Source organism: Folsomia candida, unplaced genomic scaffold, assembly GCF_002217175.1.
Source record: "Folsomia candida strain VU population unplaced genomic scaffold, ASM221717v1 Fcan01_Sc003, whole genome shotgun sequence".
NCBI lineage: Eukaryota > Metazoa > Arthropoda > Collembola > Entomobryomorpha > Isotomidae > Folsomia > Folsomia candida.
In genome coordinates this window covers 6,473,281-6,487,960 of record NW_019091195.1, presented here as the reverse complement: position 1 = coordinate 6,487,960, position 14,680 = coordinate 6,473,281, and the positions used below count along the sequence as shown (strand labels likewise).

General features: G+C 38.8%; 2 protein-coding genes across 2 annotated transcripts; one reads left to right on the top strand and one right to left on the bottom strand.

The window, feature by feature from the left end:
* The first annotated feature begins 192 nt into the window (after positions 1 to 192).
* Positions 193 to 11,560, top strand: LOC110846019 (probable basic-leucine zipper transcription factor Q). The gene is made up of 7 exons (XM_022092616.2): positions 193 to 2,550; positions 3,289 to 3,413; positions 6,130 to 6,345; positions 7,665 to 7,765; positions 7,856 to 8,033; positions 8,168 to 8,997; positions 9,096 to 11,560. The coding sequence occupies exons 1-7, from the start codon at positions 2,521 to 2,523 to the stop codon at positions 9,182 to 9,184; spliced, it is 1,569 nt and encodes a 522-aa protein (XP_021948308.1). The 5' UTR covers positions 193 to 2,520; the 3' UTR covers positions 9,185 to 11,560.
* A 964-nt stretch (positions 11,561 to 12,524) lies between these two features.
* On the bottom strand, positions 12,525 to 14,564 carry LOC110847299 (abl interactor 2). The gene is made up of 6 exons (XM_022094219.2): positions 14,156 to 14,564; positions 13,944 to 14,076; positions 13,791 to 13,881; positions 13,577 to 13,713; positions 13,084 to 13,473; positions 12,525 to 13,014 (listed from the first exon to the last, which is right to left on the bottom strand). The coding sequence occupies exons 1-6, from the start codon at positions 14,279 to 14,281 to the stop codon at positions 12,737 to 12,739; spliced, it is 1,155 nt and encodes a 384-aa protein (XP_021949911.1). The 5' UTR covers positions 14,282 to 14,564; the 3' UTR covers positions 12,525 to 12,736.
* Between the last annotated feature and the right edge of the window lie 116 nt (positions 14,565 to 14,680).

Below are 14,680 nucleotides of genomic sequence, written 5' to 3'. Positions count from 1 at the left end.
TTTCTGAGAGAGAGAACCATTAGGACAAGGTCCTTCGCCCAAAAGTACACTTGCTATTGGTGAAATTGATTTAATAAACCACGTTTTGCATTCCTTATGGTGGATTTGTCTCGTCATACGTCGTGATGCGATTTGTTACCTCATCTCAGCATCGCTGCACCATCACCACCACCAGCTCTGCATACATATAATTCTATCTATTCTGCAAGAAGTGACTCAAGATTCAAGATTCGACATTGGACTTGCGAAAGGAGTTTTGCATTTGCTTTGGTTGTTGGATTCAGTTTTTGTTGTTCTTTCAGAGGACAAAAGTGTCAGCCTTCGAACTTGGCCTGCCTACAAGCACTGCTTACTTGGGAATACAACTGCCCCTAGTAGTACTACTACTACACACTGTTCTTTCTTACCACCATCGCCAGTCGTGGTCGTCGTCGTCGGAAGAAAGAAATTCCATTCCCCCATTCGATGCATTCTACTGACTGGGTTTACTTTGCTCTATAGCCTGTCTGCAGCCCCAGCTTTTATTCCTATGATTCTCTCTTTCTGTACATAATGCGAACATGGGAACATACATAAGCTCCCCATAGGCGACGAGAAGGAAAAGGAAGGCTTGGCTCAACTCTGGGCTATTCGCTGCAGTTTAAAACTTTGGGTCGAAGAGAGCGAACCAGCGTCGAGCGAGCTAGTGCAGCAGCGTTCTCGAAGTTGTTGAGCGTGGTGTATAGCTTCCCTGGCACTGAGTAATTCCCATGTAATTGGATTGGAGTCATATACTGCTTTTGGTCGTTCAAGAGTGGAGAAGAATTATATGAAGCACAAGGAAAGTGGAAGGGTGCATCTCAAATTTCAAATTCCCCTCGACACATACCCCCAAAAAACTACAAGTTTCTGAGGATTTCAAACCAAAAAAATAACACTGCAAAAAGTGGGTGCCTGTGTAAACTCCAGCATATACATATACATACATACTCATTGTTCTTCTCACACAGGGAAGGTTGTTGGATGTGAGAGATGCGACTCATCTCATTATTGCAGATTGGCGACGACGACGACGAGTAAGTGCAAGTGAAGTAACACATAACAGCACACAGAGAGATAATTTGGGACGTGTAATGGTTAGTTGGTGAATGCAAGTTGTATTGGATAGTTAAGTTGCTGTAATAATAATATCCAGCCAAGTTCCATCTCTCTCTCACATATATGCGCATGCATGCATATATGTGAGACTGCAAAACAGGAGGAGAGGAGGAAACGAATATTATTACAATTAGGTCTGCACATCTATATCTATGCATATTACTGCTATGTAGTCGTTGGTAAAAGAAGTGTGTGGAAATACGAGAGAAACTGAAACATTGGTAAAGCTTTTAGCAGCTACATTTATGTGCTCGCTGAGCTTAACCTGAACTGACTTTGGTCTCAGTTATCAAACGAACTTTATTCCGAGTAGTAAGTAAACCCAGCTGGGGTCGAGATATTAGAATTACAACAAACAGTAAACGGGGGTAGTTGGAGTTGGTGAATGACATGAAAAGTGAAAATCGTGGTCCAATCCAAATATAAATATTAATGCTCCCATCATCGTCGTCCACTGGACTGCTCCACATTTTTGCTGGCCACCAGAATCAGCATAATCCATAATACTTGTTTGGCGAAATAATATTGTTCCGTCTCCCCAACAAAGAACCACCACACAAAAGACCAGCTTAACCGTGTGTGTGTGCCCAGAATATCGAGACTGAGATTGGAGCAACGAAGAAAATTAGTCAAGTGAAACAATAACATAATGGTGAAATATGAAAAGCAGTTTCTGTGTTCACGTATTCTTCTTCTTCTCTCTTAATAATATGAACAATCAGCTCTCACATTCGCATCCAGAACGACAAGGGAACTGCTCCTAATGCAACGAGTCTTCTTGGCTTGAAAACCATCAGAAGAGAGAACGAACGGTACAGAAGATCGAAGTACGGAAGAGACGACTCATCCGCGATCGATGGTCCACCCTACTTACTGCACTCTGACTGTCCCGAAAACATGTACCACGCTTGTGTTCATAACCATTTCTCGTAAAAACGTCTTCCGAACCCACCGGTCAATACCAAATTAAACAATAAACTTTTTTTGGATGATGGATGATACATATATAATCTGCCTTTTCTCTCTGTGAGTTATCGCCCTTGCACGTATATTCGTCGTCACACCTCGCATCGCATTTTAATGATTCCCACTGATCACCAATTCATAAATTGGTCGTCGTGCTGGTGGGTGAATTTTGCTGATTCGTTGAAGTGAGTGAGGAAGTTGGTGATGGATGGAGGATTAAATGGGAGCTAGTAGCAAACAGGGAACCGTGTTATTGTGAAAGTGGTGGCGTGGCGTGGCAGTGGCGACTGGAAAGTTAAGCCAATTGTGTAAAAAAAGTGTTCTTCTTCGGTCGTGGTGGTTGTTGTAGTGAACGACCGAGCGAAGGTCACCAGCTAAAAGAGTACTCAACACCGGAAATCATCATCCAGCTACAACATGAGTTTCATCTGCATTGTTTGCCGCGACGTAAGTAACTTGAGCCTACTAAGGAGGAGAACCTCACTAGTTGCCACACACAAATCTCGATGCCCTTTGGATATGTTGGAGCATCCCATGAGTGAACAAGAACCCCCAAGTGGTTTGATGCCATGACCACATTTGCGCCCGCCACACCCACTCAAAGGTGCCCAAAAACGCTTTCACTCCAGCTTTCACTCTTTCAAATCCACGCCAAAAATCCAATTTTACTCGGATTTTGAAATTTCTTTCACCATTATACTCCCTGATAGTTGTTTTAACGCAAATTCTTGAAATTTTTAATATTATTTAAATTTAAAATACTGAATGAGCATTGTTGTCGTATTCAACAACGCAAATTATGCCTGCAAAATAAGCATCAAACAAGTTGAGTTTGATGTTGGATATAAGAAAACAACTATCTGGGAGTATAATGGTGAAAGAAATTTCAAAATCCGAGTAAAATTGGATTTTTGGCGTGGATTTGAGTGAGTGAAAGCTGGAGTGAAAGCGTTTTTGGGCACCTTTGAGTGGGTGTGGCGGGCGCAAATGGGGCCATGGCATCAAACCACTTGGGGGTTCTTGTTCAATCATGGGATGTTCCAACATATGCAAAGGGCATCGAGATCTGTGTGTGGCAACTAGTGAGGTTCTCCTCCTAAATTTTAAAAGTATTTATTAATGACTTGAAGTAATAAAGAGAAAGATGCAACTACATATTTTCATAATTTAATTTTTTAAATTCAGCTGTTGACAAACCGTCCTGATAATCATGCTCCTGGCACCGTGGACATCATTTCCACAAAATGCGGCCATCTATTCCACGCTCACTGCTTATCCCAATGGTTTCACAAGCAGCAACAGAAAAATCTGTGAGTTCTTTTTGTCATATTTTTTGTAATACTTTACTGAGCCACTACTCCATTAGCTGTTCTCCATTCCAACTGTGCAAAAAAAGGCATCGCGCATCAAAACAGAACCCAAGCGAATAAGTATAAACTTGATTGGATAAGTTTAAAGAGTTATCATTAGTTATACGACAAACGGCCACGATGCATATTTATCAATGTACATGTTAAACTGACCTACACATTTTGTACCTAGATTGTCATATTTCACAAACTTTTTACATGTTTTGTCAAAAATAATTTTCAAAGTGATTCAAATTTAATATTCCATGTTATGCATACTCCTCAGTTTTGAGTTTGTTTATCAACTTTTTACATGGATATGGGTGTAGCAAAAATTAATTTGCTCCCTTTTGTTCCTTTGTCTGTTGGAGCTGGCATTTGCGCTGTTCTACCGCATGCCATGTGAATCATACTACCAGGCTACGTAATAATACCATTAAAGTGGTTGCTGGCATTTATATATTATCGCAAGATAGGCTCGTCTCACTCACCCCTCGCTACATATATATAATACGCATATTGCATATTGCTGCTGCTTTTGCTGCTTGCTATATATCTATGCATGTGAATTTGTGAATTGTGGACTGAGAGAACAGATAGTTCTGATAGTTGGATAGATACGAGTATTTTTTCATAATTTAGGGAAGCTTATAATAGTTGCCTCCTTTAATTAAGTGAAGGCGAGCTTCTGACTTTGGCCTGGATGGACCACTTAAATAACTGAACTGGAATTAGAGTCATTGACCAAAAGCTAAAGAAGACTCACCAACGAAATAGCAGATGTTCACTTACTTAATATGTTTAAAAGCCAAGCAGTTAAAAGAATGGCATGCATGCCTCATGGACACAATCAGCAGCAAAATCAGCACGGCCGGATAGGTGGACCAGTTTTTTGACTTGCCAGTTTTATAAACAGAAACCAGTTAAGTGACCAGCTAGCAAAATAGCTAGGTAGTAGGTGAATAACAATAATATTGTTTCTTGCATGCTAGTCTATTAAGCGATGACCTCGGGTGAACCACACTCACAATAGTCAGTTGCGTAGGCAGATCGGCCTTACACCCCACCTTTAAAAGTTAGGGCCAGGGTCAGTCGTGACCTTTGCGTACCACTATCCTATTGCTCCTTTCTCTATATTTCCAATGTCTGCTGCTGCTCCATAACAGTGTGATATGCTGCATATATGCAACTCCATTGTCTCAGACTCTACTTCTTAAAGCTCAACAGTTTGGAGTTGAAAATAATTTTATAACGTCAACTTTCGATTCCACGCATGAAGTTAGCCAAATTACAATTTAAGAACTTGGTCCATTACTGTCCTTGCTGAATAGTATGCAACGTTACATCATCACACGAGACGGAGAGTTATCAAGTCATGGGTAATCGAAAGTATATCATGTATGCCGTAATAAACTTGCGCGTATGTATGTATGTATGTGTATGATGTGCAGTACATAGTATTGGATATGACTCATGAAATATTCCTCATTCTCATTTCGAAAACCCTGGCTTCGCACATTAGAGAATCACAAGTCAATTAAATAAATACTAAGGTTTCCTCTAATTAATATTGAATCATTGCACAACATGGTCCATTGTATTGTCTCATAGAAATGAGAGTTGCATGTATTATTGGTGAAAGCTCCAAAGTGAATTATTGAGCCCATCCCAGTAGTCCGTCTGTTTGGTCCTCCTTCCTATAATAATGACCCCACTGCTCCCACCCCACCCCAAAGTTTCATTAAAAATGCAAGTTCGTTTTCCCTATTTTCCTCATCAAGTAATTATGAATGAATTGGGCTCATATATGCATGCCGGCTCGTCGACCCAATATCCGTCCATTTAAATACATATAATTTCTTTCACATAATATCTGCTACTGCGCATCACAATGAAAGGGTGTAAGCATACAAAGGAAAGTCTGCTACAATATTTAAACCCCTTTCGTCTTCTTCTACTTCTCTGAATTCGCAGCTACAAAATTCATTTTGCAATTAATGTTGTAGACGAGACTGATCGAAGCTGTAAGAAGAAGGCTTCTTGATTCTCTCCCCGTTGGATTCTGTCCAAAGTTTTTGCTTTATGTTAATTATCCAGGCAGGCAGGCAGGCAGGCAGGCAAGCAGACAGGCTGTGCCACCCTACTTCCACTTCCCGTTCCCCGCATTCGGGCTTCTCGGGAGGAGAGTTCCTTGCGTGGAGAAAGGGGATTTATTAATGATCGACGCGTATATGTGCATTGAAGACTTTCAGATACGCAAGCAGCAGTCAAAGCGTGTATATGTACGTTGCATTCCGGTTTCACAAATGTTGTCCAATGCAAGAGAAAAAATTAATTGCCCTCTCTCCATCTATGTATCTGCAGTATTACATACATGCAGAGGGAAGTGAACAATGCACTGTCTTGGCAAAATGACGTGGTGTCGTCCATGAAATAAATAAATGTACAGCTAGCTAGCCAACAAGATCACACCCACAATCCTGCCAACTGGCAGAATACTACTTACTGCTTTATGCAACCATATGCTAAAATTTTCACTAAATACTCAACATTGCATTACCCTACATACCCAGCTACATACATGCACATGAAGGGACCTTCCCAGTGGGAAGTTCCCACAGTCTGGCTGCATTACTTGAACAAATAAAAATGAATTTATTTTTCTTTTCTTTTGCAGTACCAACTACGAATGCCCTTATTGTAGTGCTATTCTTACACAAAATGACGTCCTGAGAATATTTCCTTCGGAAGATGAAGAGACTGAAGAACTCGCAGCCAAGTTCAACGAAGCCAAAGTGAAGATTGTCCACAAAGAAATTAGTCAACTAAAGTCCAAATTGGATGAATATCGAGCAAAATATGAAGAAGAACAACTGGCTCATGAATCCTTAAAGTAAGCTTCTCCAATTTTCATTTCCTTCTTCCCAACAGCCATCCATCGATTTTTCTTATCAACCATAATTATGCCTTGTTATTTGACCATACTTGCGTACATACATAAATAGTCGTACTTAATTCAGTAGCAGGTGGAATTATCAAAAAAGAAAAAAAAAAGTATAAACTATTTTGTTTTCACCAACCCGAGAAGTGAGAATTAATTTATGCCGAGCCCATTTTCATACATAATACATAGAGTTTCGATTTCTCCTTGTAGATAGATCTATTTTCTCTGGAAAATAGTGCATCATCACAAACATTGCAAAACCAAATATCAAAAATAAAATTATTGGAAAATTATTATTTTTTGACACAATTAAGATTTTCACTCCCACCCAACCCCACACCCCACCACTTATTATCTGCACGCATACGTGTCTCGTGTGTATGTCGAAATGGAGTTGGGACACCACGAGTAAAAAGAAGCCATGGCGGTGGTGGTGTTATCATTTTCCATGGTGGTGTTACTTTTTGCTTTCCTCCTCTCTACTAGCCTCTCCTCTTTTTTCTTCTGCGCTGAAGCTGATCGTGAGTACGAGTTGGTTTTGTATGTACAAGAAGAACCAAGTGCGAGAGTGAGTGAGGAATAGAAATTGGAAATGACGACCAGCGGACCTGGGCACCTCAGGGCCTGACCAGCTCCTCTCAAATCTAGAGAGAGAGAGCAGAAGAGGAGAGATGAGACACGTTGGTGGAAGGTGCCCTTCTTCTTTCCTTCTTGGTCCTTCATCGTCATCCTCAATAATACAAAGTGCCAGAAGGAAGGAACCTTACTCACTCACTCACTCTAGCTCTTCTGCAGTTTTTGTCTACTTTTTCTTCCTGGCTACCTTATTTCGTCCTCTTCTCATGAAATGAAATGTACGGTGCACTTACTGCTATGTGTATAGGGGCAGAATTGTACAAGAAAGTGTAGAACCACTGAACCACCTCTCTCTGAGTACCCAACCCACCTGACATGAAATTGTGATGTCTGTGGATAATAGCCAGGTTCTGCTCTCTCCCTTTCTTTCAGAGTGGTACCCTTTATTTTTACACAATGAACTCCTCCGATATTACGGGCCCTTTGTAACTTATATTGCTTCTCTCTTGAAGCGAATGGACCCATTTTTCTCAGACTTTTTCATGCCATTCTTCCCTGTGAAATGAACAACTAGCAAAGTAAAAGAAACAATAATATATGTGAGGAAAAGGCATGGATGAAAAACGGATAGATTTATTATGGTTGCGAACCGAATTTTGTATTGATTCTTTGTATTTATTTTCAACTTTTAGATTTGATTATGCCCTAAAGTTGTCTGAAATGGAACAAATTAAACGAGACCATGAGGCCGATATGAGTCTGCTGGACGCTCCTCAGTCCACCTGGAAAGCAAGTGAGTTATTCTGCAAATTCTCCATTGTCTGTGGTACATACAACAATGCGTAGTATTCAGTCGATTCATGAAAGCCTATGTTTTACACAGTGCTGGACAAGGAAAGGAAATCGAAGACAAAGATTCTCAAAACGATGACCACTTTGGAGAAACGGTTCGCCAAACAAAAGTCAGAAATGGACAAGGATTCGAGGCGGAAGGCGGAAGAGGCACAAAAATTAATTTCTGAACTTCGAACGCAAGCTGATTCTCTCAAGAAAAAGTTAGAGTAAGTTTCACAAACCCATTTCTGCCCCTTATGATTCACTCTTTCATATGAATGCAATTTATTTGCAACGAGTAAAGTTATAATTTACACATTATGAATCGTAATAAAATACTGTGTACTACTTTATCCTATAGACGTTTACATAGTCAACAACTGCAACAACCTTTTCGCCCAGTATTTCCCACGGCTGCTACCTCAGTGCCCTCGACATCATCGACGGGACCAGTTTCCATGAGTGTGATCTCTTCCTCCTCCTCATCGTCATCATCATCTTCACAGAGTCGTAGAAGATCGGCCCCCAATCCCCCACAAGCAATGATTTTCTGTCCAAATGTGACAAGTTCCTCTCAGAACCAGGGTTCTCCCATGTACGGAATGCCCAACTTTCGTCCACCTGGAGGACAAAGCCATTTCCTTAACCCTCCGAATCCTGCGCAAAATCCGTATCAAAATTTGTTAAGTGCCGCTGCCGCTGCTGCCTCCTCAGCCACAACTTCTAATAACCCAAACCAATCAAGAAACAACAATCCATCTTCCAATGGAAATTTCAATCAAAACCAGTCTTCGTCGTCCTCTTCAAGTTCCACATCAACCTCGTCACAGGGTCATTTCCAGAATCCAAACGCATCTGGGGGAACGACCAGTTTTAACCCCAACTTTCATGCGTCTCCATTCCCCCTTCCACAGGCCCATAACCCAAGTCTTCATGGTCCCCCACCAATGCACCTTTCCATGCATTATCCCTCCTTCTACCTTAGCTCCAACAACTCGAGGAATCGCTACCCCCCAACCCCATATTCCTTCCCAGGCACCCCTCACTTACCGAGCTCTGCAAGTTCCTCAATTAGTGGTGGAGACGCAGCTCATGCTCAACAAAATGATAGCAGCAATGCCGCCGCCGCAGCAGCAGCAAGACTGTTGCCTGCGCATGTACAATTCTATATGCAAACTGCGACCACTGCAGGTAATTTATTGTTTATATAATTACCAATTTAAATAAGTTTTGCCCTGTTTTCCATGTTCACTCTTTTTTTCATTCTTTATTGATTGTCTGTTTTCCAGGTATGACGGAAACTGTGGGAGTCGCTGCCTCATATCCCTCCTTCTTGACGCCTAGCATACATCCCCCACCACTCTCGCCCCGACATTAACGACGCATTTTTATTTTTATTGATATAAATACATATGTCATAGAGTAGTAGGAAGACTAATAATAATAGATAAGAAAATACACGAATGATCAACATACATATGTATAGCGAACTGAATGTATTATTCCAGAGACGCCTCTCAGATTATTATATATGTCCTAGAGCACATTGCCGACAATATCATATACGAAAGGAAATGAACATTCGGTCCAAGCGCATGTATGTATGTAGTTTATTTTAAAATGTGATGACCTCTGTACTACTCGGCAAGCACAATTTGAGAAATTATCGCTTTAACTCGATCAATCATTTGTTATTTAGATTATTAGATATTTTGATAGAATGTGACTCATTTCAATCAGAAATGCATGTATTACATATGTTTTAACGTAACCATTATTAGTTTGAGGAAAACTTTGTATCATCAGAAAACCTAATTTCTTTAATGTGTACAAAATTCGTTGATGACAGGTTTTAATAACCTACGTATACCATCATATTTGTAAAAACTAATCGCAATTGATTATGCAAATCGTGCCAAACTCTACTATATAAAATCGTGTCCTTGTTGTAACGGTCTTTAATAATCAATCGTCAAATCTGAGACGCCAAGCCTATATCCGAAAGAAAGACGGTATATGTAATATCACATAGCGTCTCATCGTTTCAAGATTTTTGTATATTACACTTCAATAAGTCTAATATTGTCAACCAAAAATATGAAAAATAGTGTGCATTAAAGACAATTAGCATTTTAACGTATTACTTACTTATGCTCACACACCACAGATTGTGGTTTTATGAATTTTTATCATCATCGGTTAAAGTTTCAATCATTTATAAGTCTGCTGGCATTAAAAGTATGGATATTCTTGTGTTGATCGTTCTCAGTCGTTGGTATGATTAATTCTTTTTAAAAGGACAGGAGATGGGTATTTTATGTAATAGCTTATATTACGTGTTGGGCTTCTCGACACGTATTTAAATAGATATCATTATTAGAATAGTATTTATTTAGAATTACGTTGCATACCATACACGCCGTGTTTAGTTAACTAAAACAGGCGATTAGTGATTCATTCCTTGTGATGCATTACAATTACAAAATAGTTTTATTATTTAGATATTATCCTATGTTCACGGATTAACGATTACAAAAATTTTAATAGTTAACTACCAGTCGCATTAATTGTTGCACTTTTACCTGGTCCATGATCTCCAATTATCTTTTGACATTTATTATGACAAGTTATGATATCGGGAAGCAATGTTTTTAAACTCCAACATCGCCGTAAAGAAGCTGTATCATCGGTCTCAAACTTTCAAACTTACAACGACCACCCAGGTCAAATCGATTGTAATATTGCTCTTAAATAACTAATATGACAATATTAGTTCCTAATTTTTTGGTTCAAATAGAGTAATATAATTTTTAACTAATGTTGAAGCCGCTAAATTACAAATGTGAAAGACTTTAAGTTTTTGGACTTGATTGATAATTTATATTTCAGGTGTATCTACTGTCTATGCAAATTGTAAAGTACAACACACAAAACAAAATGTTCGGTCTGGCTATTCTTTTGCGTTCTTTCTTGCACAAATGACATTCAACTTGCTAAAACTAAGGATAAGTTTTTGAGAGGGTGCAAAGGAAGGAATCCCAATTTTTGTCTTCCATAACGAACAGGGGATAGCTTGTCGCGAGCAACGTTGGATCATGAAGAATGCATTTTGCATTGTCGGAAATTTGCTTTACGAATACTCCTCAGCCTTATGTACCCACCATTAAAATGATATAAAAACAAGGCGCACAGTTTCGCTAATAAGGAAATATGCCATGGTGTATGTACATATGTATTTAGAATCCAGTGAATCATCATACATACATATGCACATGGTTTGCCAAAAGTCACGTTGATGACTGGTGTTCGCAATTATTTCGCACGTTATGTTTCTCTATATGTTCAATAATAAACCGTGTCCAGGACTAAGAAAATTAAGGAATAAGAACCATGTAAAATTACAGTCCACACTAAATCACTCTGAAATATGATACGACTTTTACAATATCCATAAAGTATCTACAGTTAATTAAGTCAATTTAATCAGTACTGAATTTTATTTACAAAGATGTATTTATAATTAACCATATATGATTATTATTATAGCTTTATAAATTGTTATTGTAGAACGAGTACATTGTCAAAAAATATGTGGTGAACAGTGCGTGTCGTATTACGAATTACTTGTATGTTCCAGGATCAATATCTTGGGCACTTACCAAATATATTGACGAATATATATTATTAAATATATCGTATGCCATCGCCCATACATAAATAAGAACAATAAATGCAAACTGTTTATATTCGAAAATTATAATACGTTTTCGTGAATGCACCTCATATTCATGAAATATATTAAGCATCTTACGTGTGTGAAAATAAATTCAAATAATACCAAAATTGACATCATTTCATAAATTCGCATCATAAATTTTGCATCAGATTTTGGACCTTTTTGCATGAAGCATTGCATGCATACTTTGTGCAACAAGGGTGGCAAGCTTGGTACTAAAGAACTAGTATAATAGTTGCTTCACTTGGAAACAAAATTCAACTTTTCGTATATACCAGCCAAAATGGATCACAAGACTTACTGGGAACGAGCCAACATTCAGTACGGCTTTACACATTGAGAATTCTTATGAGCTGAACATATAACTTTCTCCACATATAGGTTTTGCACGACTTAAAAACCGATTTGAGAATCCCAAAATCCTATTTAATTAAACCGGTATTCAAAATGATAATTGCTCGCAGAGCTATGAACTTCAGCAGGTCGTTGATGACCTCAGCAGCTCGTTCGGGAGGTCACCACGATATTGGAGGAGTTCCCGGAGCTGTAAGAACTTACATTTTATAGGAAACTGTACATTTTGTTTGATACTTGCAGTATACTAAAATGTGATATTTTACTATATCAGAATTTGCCATTCGGAATCACAAATCGTTATAAATTAGCCTTGTACATGGGAATGTGGCTGGGATCAGGATTTGCCGTCCCCTTTCTCCTAGTTCGTCATCAACTCAAGAAGAAGTAGACGGGATAGCACATTCTTCATCGCTTCGTGTATATCTTCTTATCTTCAGCTACTATACAATTGTAATAGACACAACACATAGCAATATAGGGAGAAGACCATCTATTAAAAATTACCCTGCGACATGTACAGAACACGACCACCAAAAATTATTCACTTCATATTCAACAAGAGAAGGTTAGCAAATGTCTTGTCGAATAAGATGACAATTTACAATTTCCTTGTTGAATAAAGTCATAATGTAGTTCAAAAAAATCGTTTACTACGCCTTTATTCCAAATGCTTTGACATTTTATTCACAAAAAAGCGACGATATTTTACAGCAACAATAACGCAGTATGTACACATACATACATAGTTGAATGTGGTCTATACATTTTTTAAATTTGAAGGTTATATACAAAGATGCAAATAAGTATATAAGAAATATTTTCATAGGTCTTGAAAAGTTATAGTGCACAAGGTTCAACATAATTCCCTGGAAAGAGACCAGTTACTCCGTTGAGCACACCTTCATACCAACCATCATCATTCTTTTTCAGAACGTAAATTAGCGAATTTTCCTGGAAACTTAATTCATCTTCTCGCTCGGCAGCATAATCATATACAGCAATAACTTTTTCCAAGTATGTTTTGGGAACCAAGGATGGTCCCGAGTCATCAAGAGAGTGATCCATTGGTGGAGGTGGGAGGGGTGGTGAAGCTGGTCCCGTGACAATTCCCAAACCTTGAATATGAAAAATTACAACAAAAGTAATTATGTGTGACGGATAGTACAAGTGTAAAAAATTCTCACTCTTATTTTCGGCATAAATAATTTGCTGGTGCGACATGGGTTGAATATCTCTTTGCCGGAAAGGAATTGATGATTGCAAAGGAACTTGATTTTGTGACGCTTGCAGTTGAGGATGTGCAGTTTGAAGGGGGAGAGTAGTATATCCTCGTTGTTCAATCTGAGAATTTTGTCGCTTTTGAAGATGAGGGTAATTTGGTGCATAATGGCTTGGGACCTGTGGTGGCGCTACTGCGGGAGCAGTTCTGTAAATCGACCTGTCGCCAGTGCGCAGAGTCCCCATTTTTGTTCCCATTGGTGGTGTAGGAGGTTTGGTATTGGGTGGCAGTGTGGACATCATTGTAGGAGGGGGAATATTGTTCCTCATGGATGACATTGATGACATGCTTGTCCCTATAGAAATCAGATGAAGTAATGAAATAATGACAGCGTGATTTAACTCTATTTGATTACATACATGTATATTTTGTTTTAGGGTGAAAGTTTTTAGACTTACTCATCATTTGGCGATTTCTTGCCCCACATCCAATCTCATCTAAAAGTGCATAATCAATTGGTTTCCTCACGTACTTCACTGGCTTCTCGGGAGTAGCCGGAGCCAAAATCTTATACTGTCGGGATGGCGTTTTCGAGCTATTTTTGAGCCATTAAGTTTATTAAATTAAATTACTCAAAGTTAAAGCAAGATTGATTCTTGATATCCTTAGTACCTAGTGAGCACACCAATTTCTCTTCGGCTAACTTTCTCCTTGTGAATGGAGATAGCTTGTGCAATATGAGATGCTTGGGCTGCCATTTCGTCTAATAGCAAGATAAAAATGTACAATAGATATATAATTTTAATTTAATCCCTGATGCCATACCTAATTGGCTTCCCTGGAGGTCCAAAAGTTGGAGAAAATGATAAGCCAAGGTGTTCACTTGGTATGCAACAGAGGCCAAACTCTGCGTCGTGTATCGCTTTGTCTCATCAATTGCATCTCGTTTGTTGTCACACTGCAAATCGAAACCAAGTAATGTTTCACCTCGTTTTGTAATATTTTCATTTTTTCAACACTGGCACTTAAATATATACCTGAAAGTAATTTGATTGACAATATTCCGCCACTCGGGCCAAATTCACATTGGAATCCGACAAACTTTGAAGTCCTTCCGGAATTTCCGTGCTCAATAACGTATTTAAGTCAGACATGCTTGACATTATCTGTTAAATGACTACTCTAAAGTGCAATACAGACACAAGCCTCCTCCTTCCTCATTAATACCTACGCCTTTAGCTAAGGAACAATTTACCGGTCGGGGATTTCACCAAATTATAATTTAGTATATTTATACCCAATTGCGTTATATGATTCAATTTCAACCAGAGTACGTGGTACTCAATAGAGGTAAATCTGTATTATTAGTATACAACGAGGTCAAATTATGAGCGATATAATGAATTTTTTTCGTAAAGGAGACAGGAAGCCATCAATTGACACTTCCATCCAACCAACACTCCTTTCTTTCTGTTTATTTGTATATCCAAATTCTCAACACAACCCAAAGTTCCACTCTGACTCATTTCTCATCTCCACTCCAACAGCGGGTTGCGTTCGAA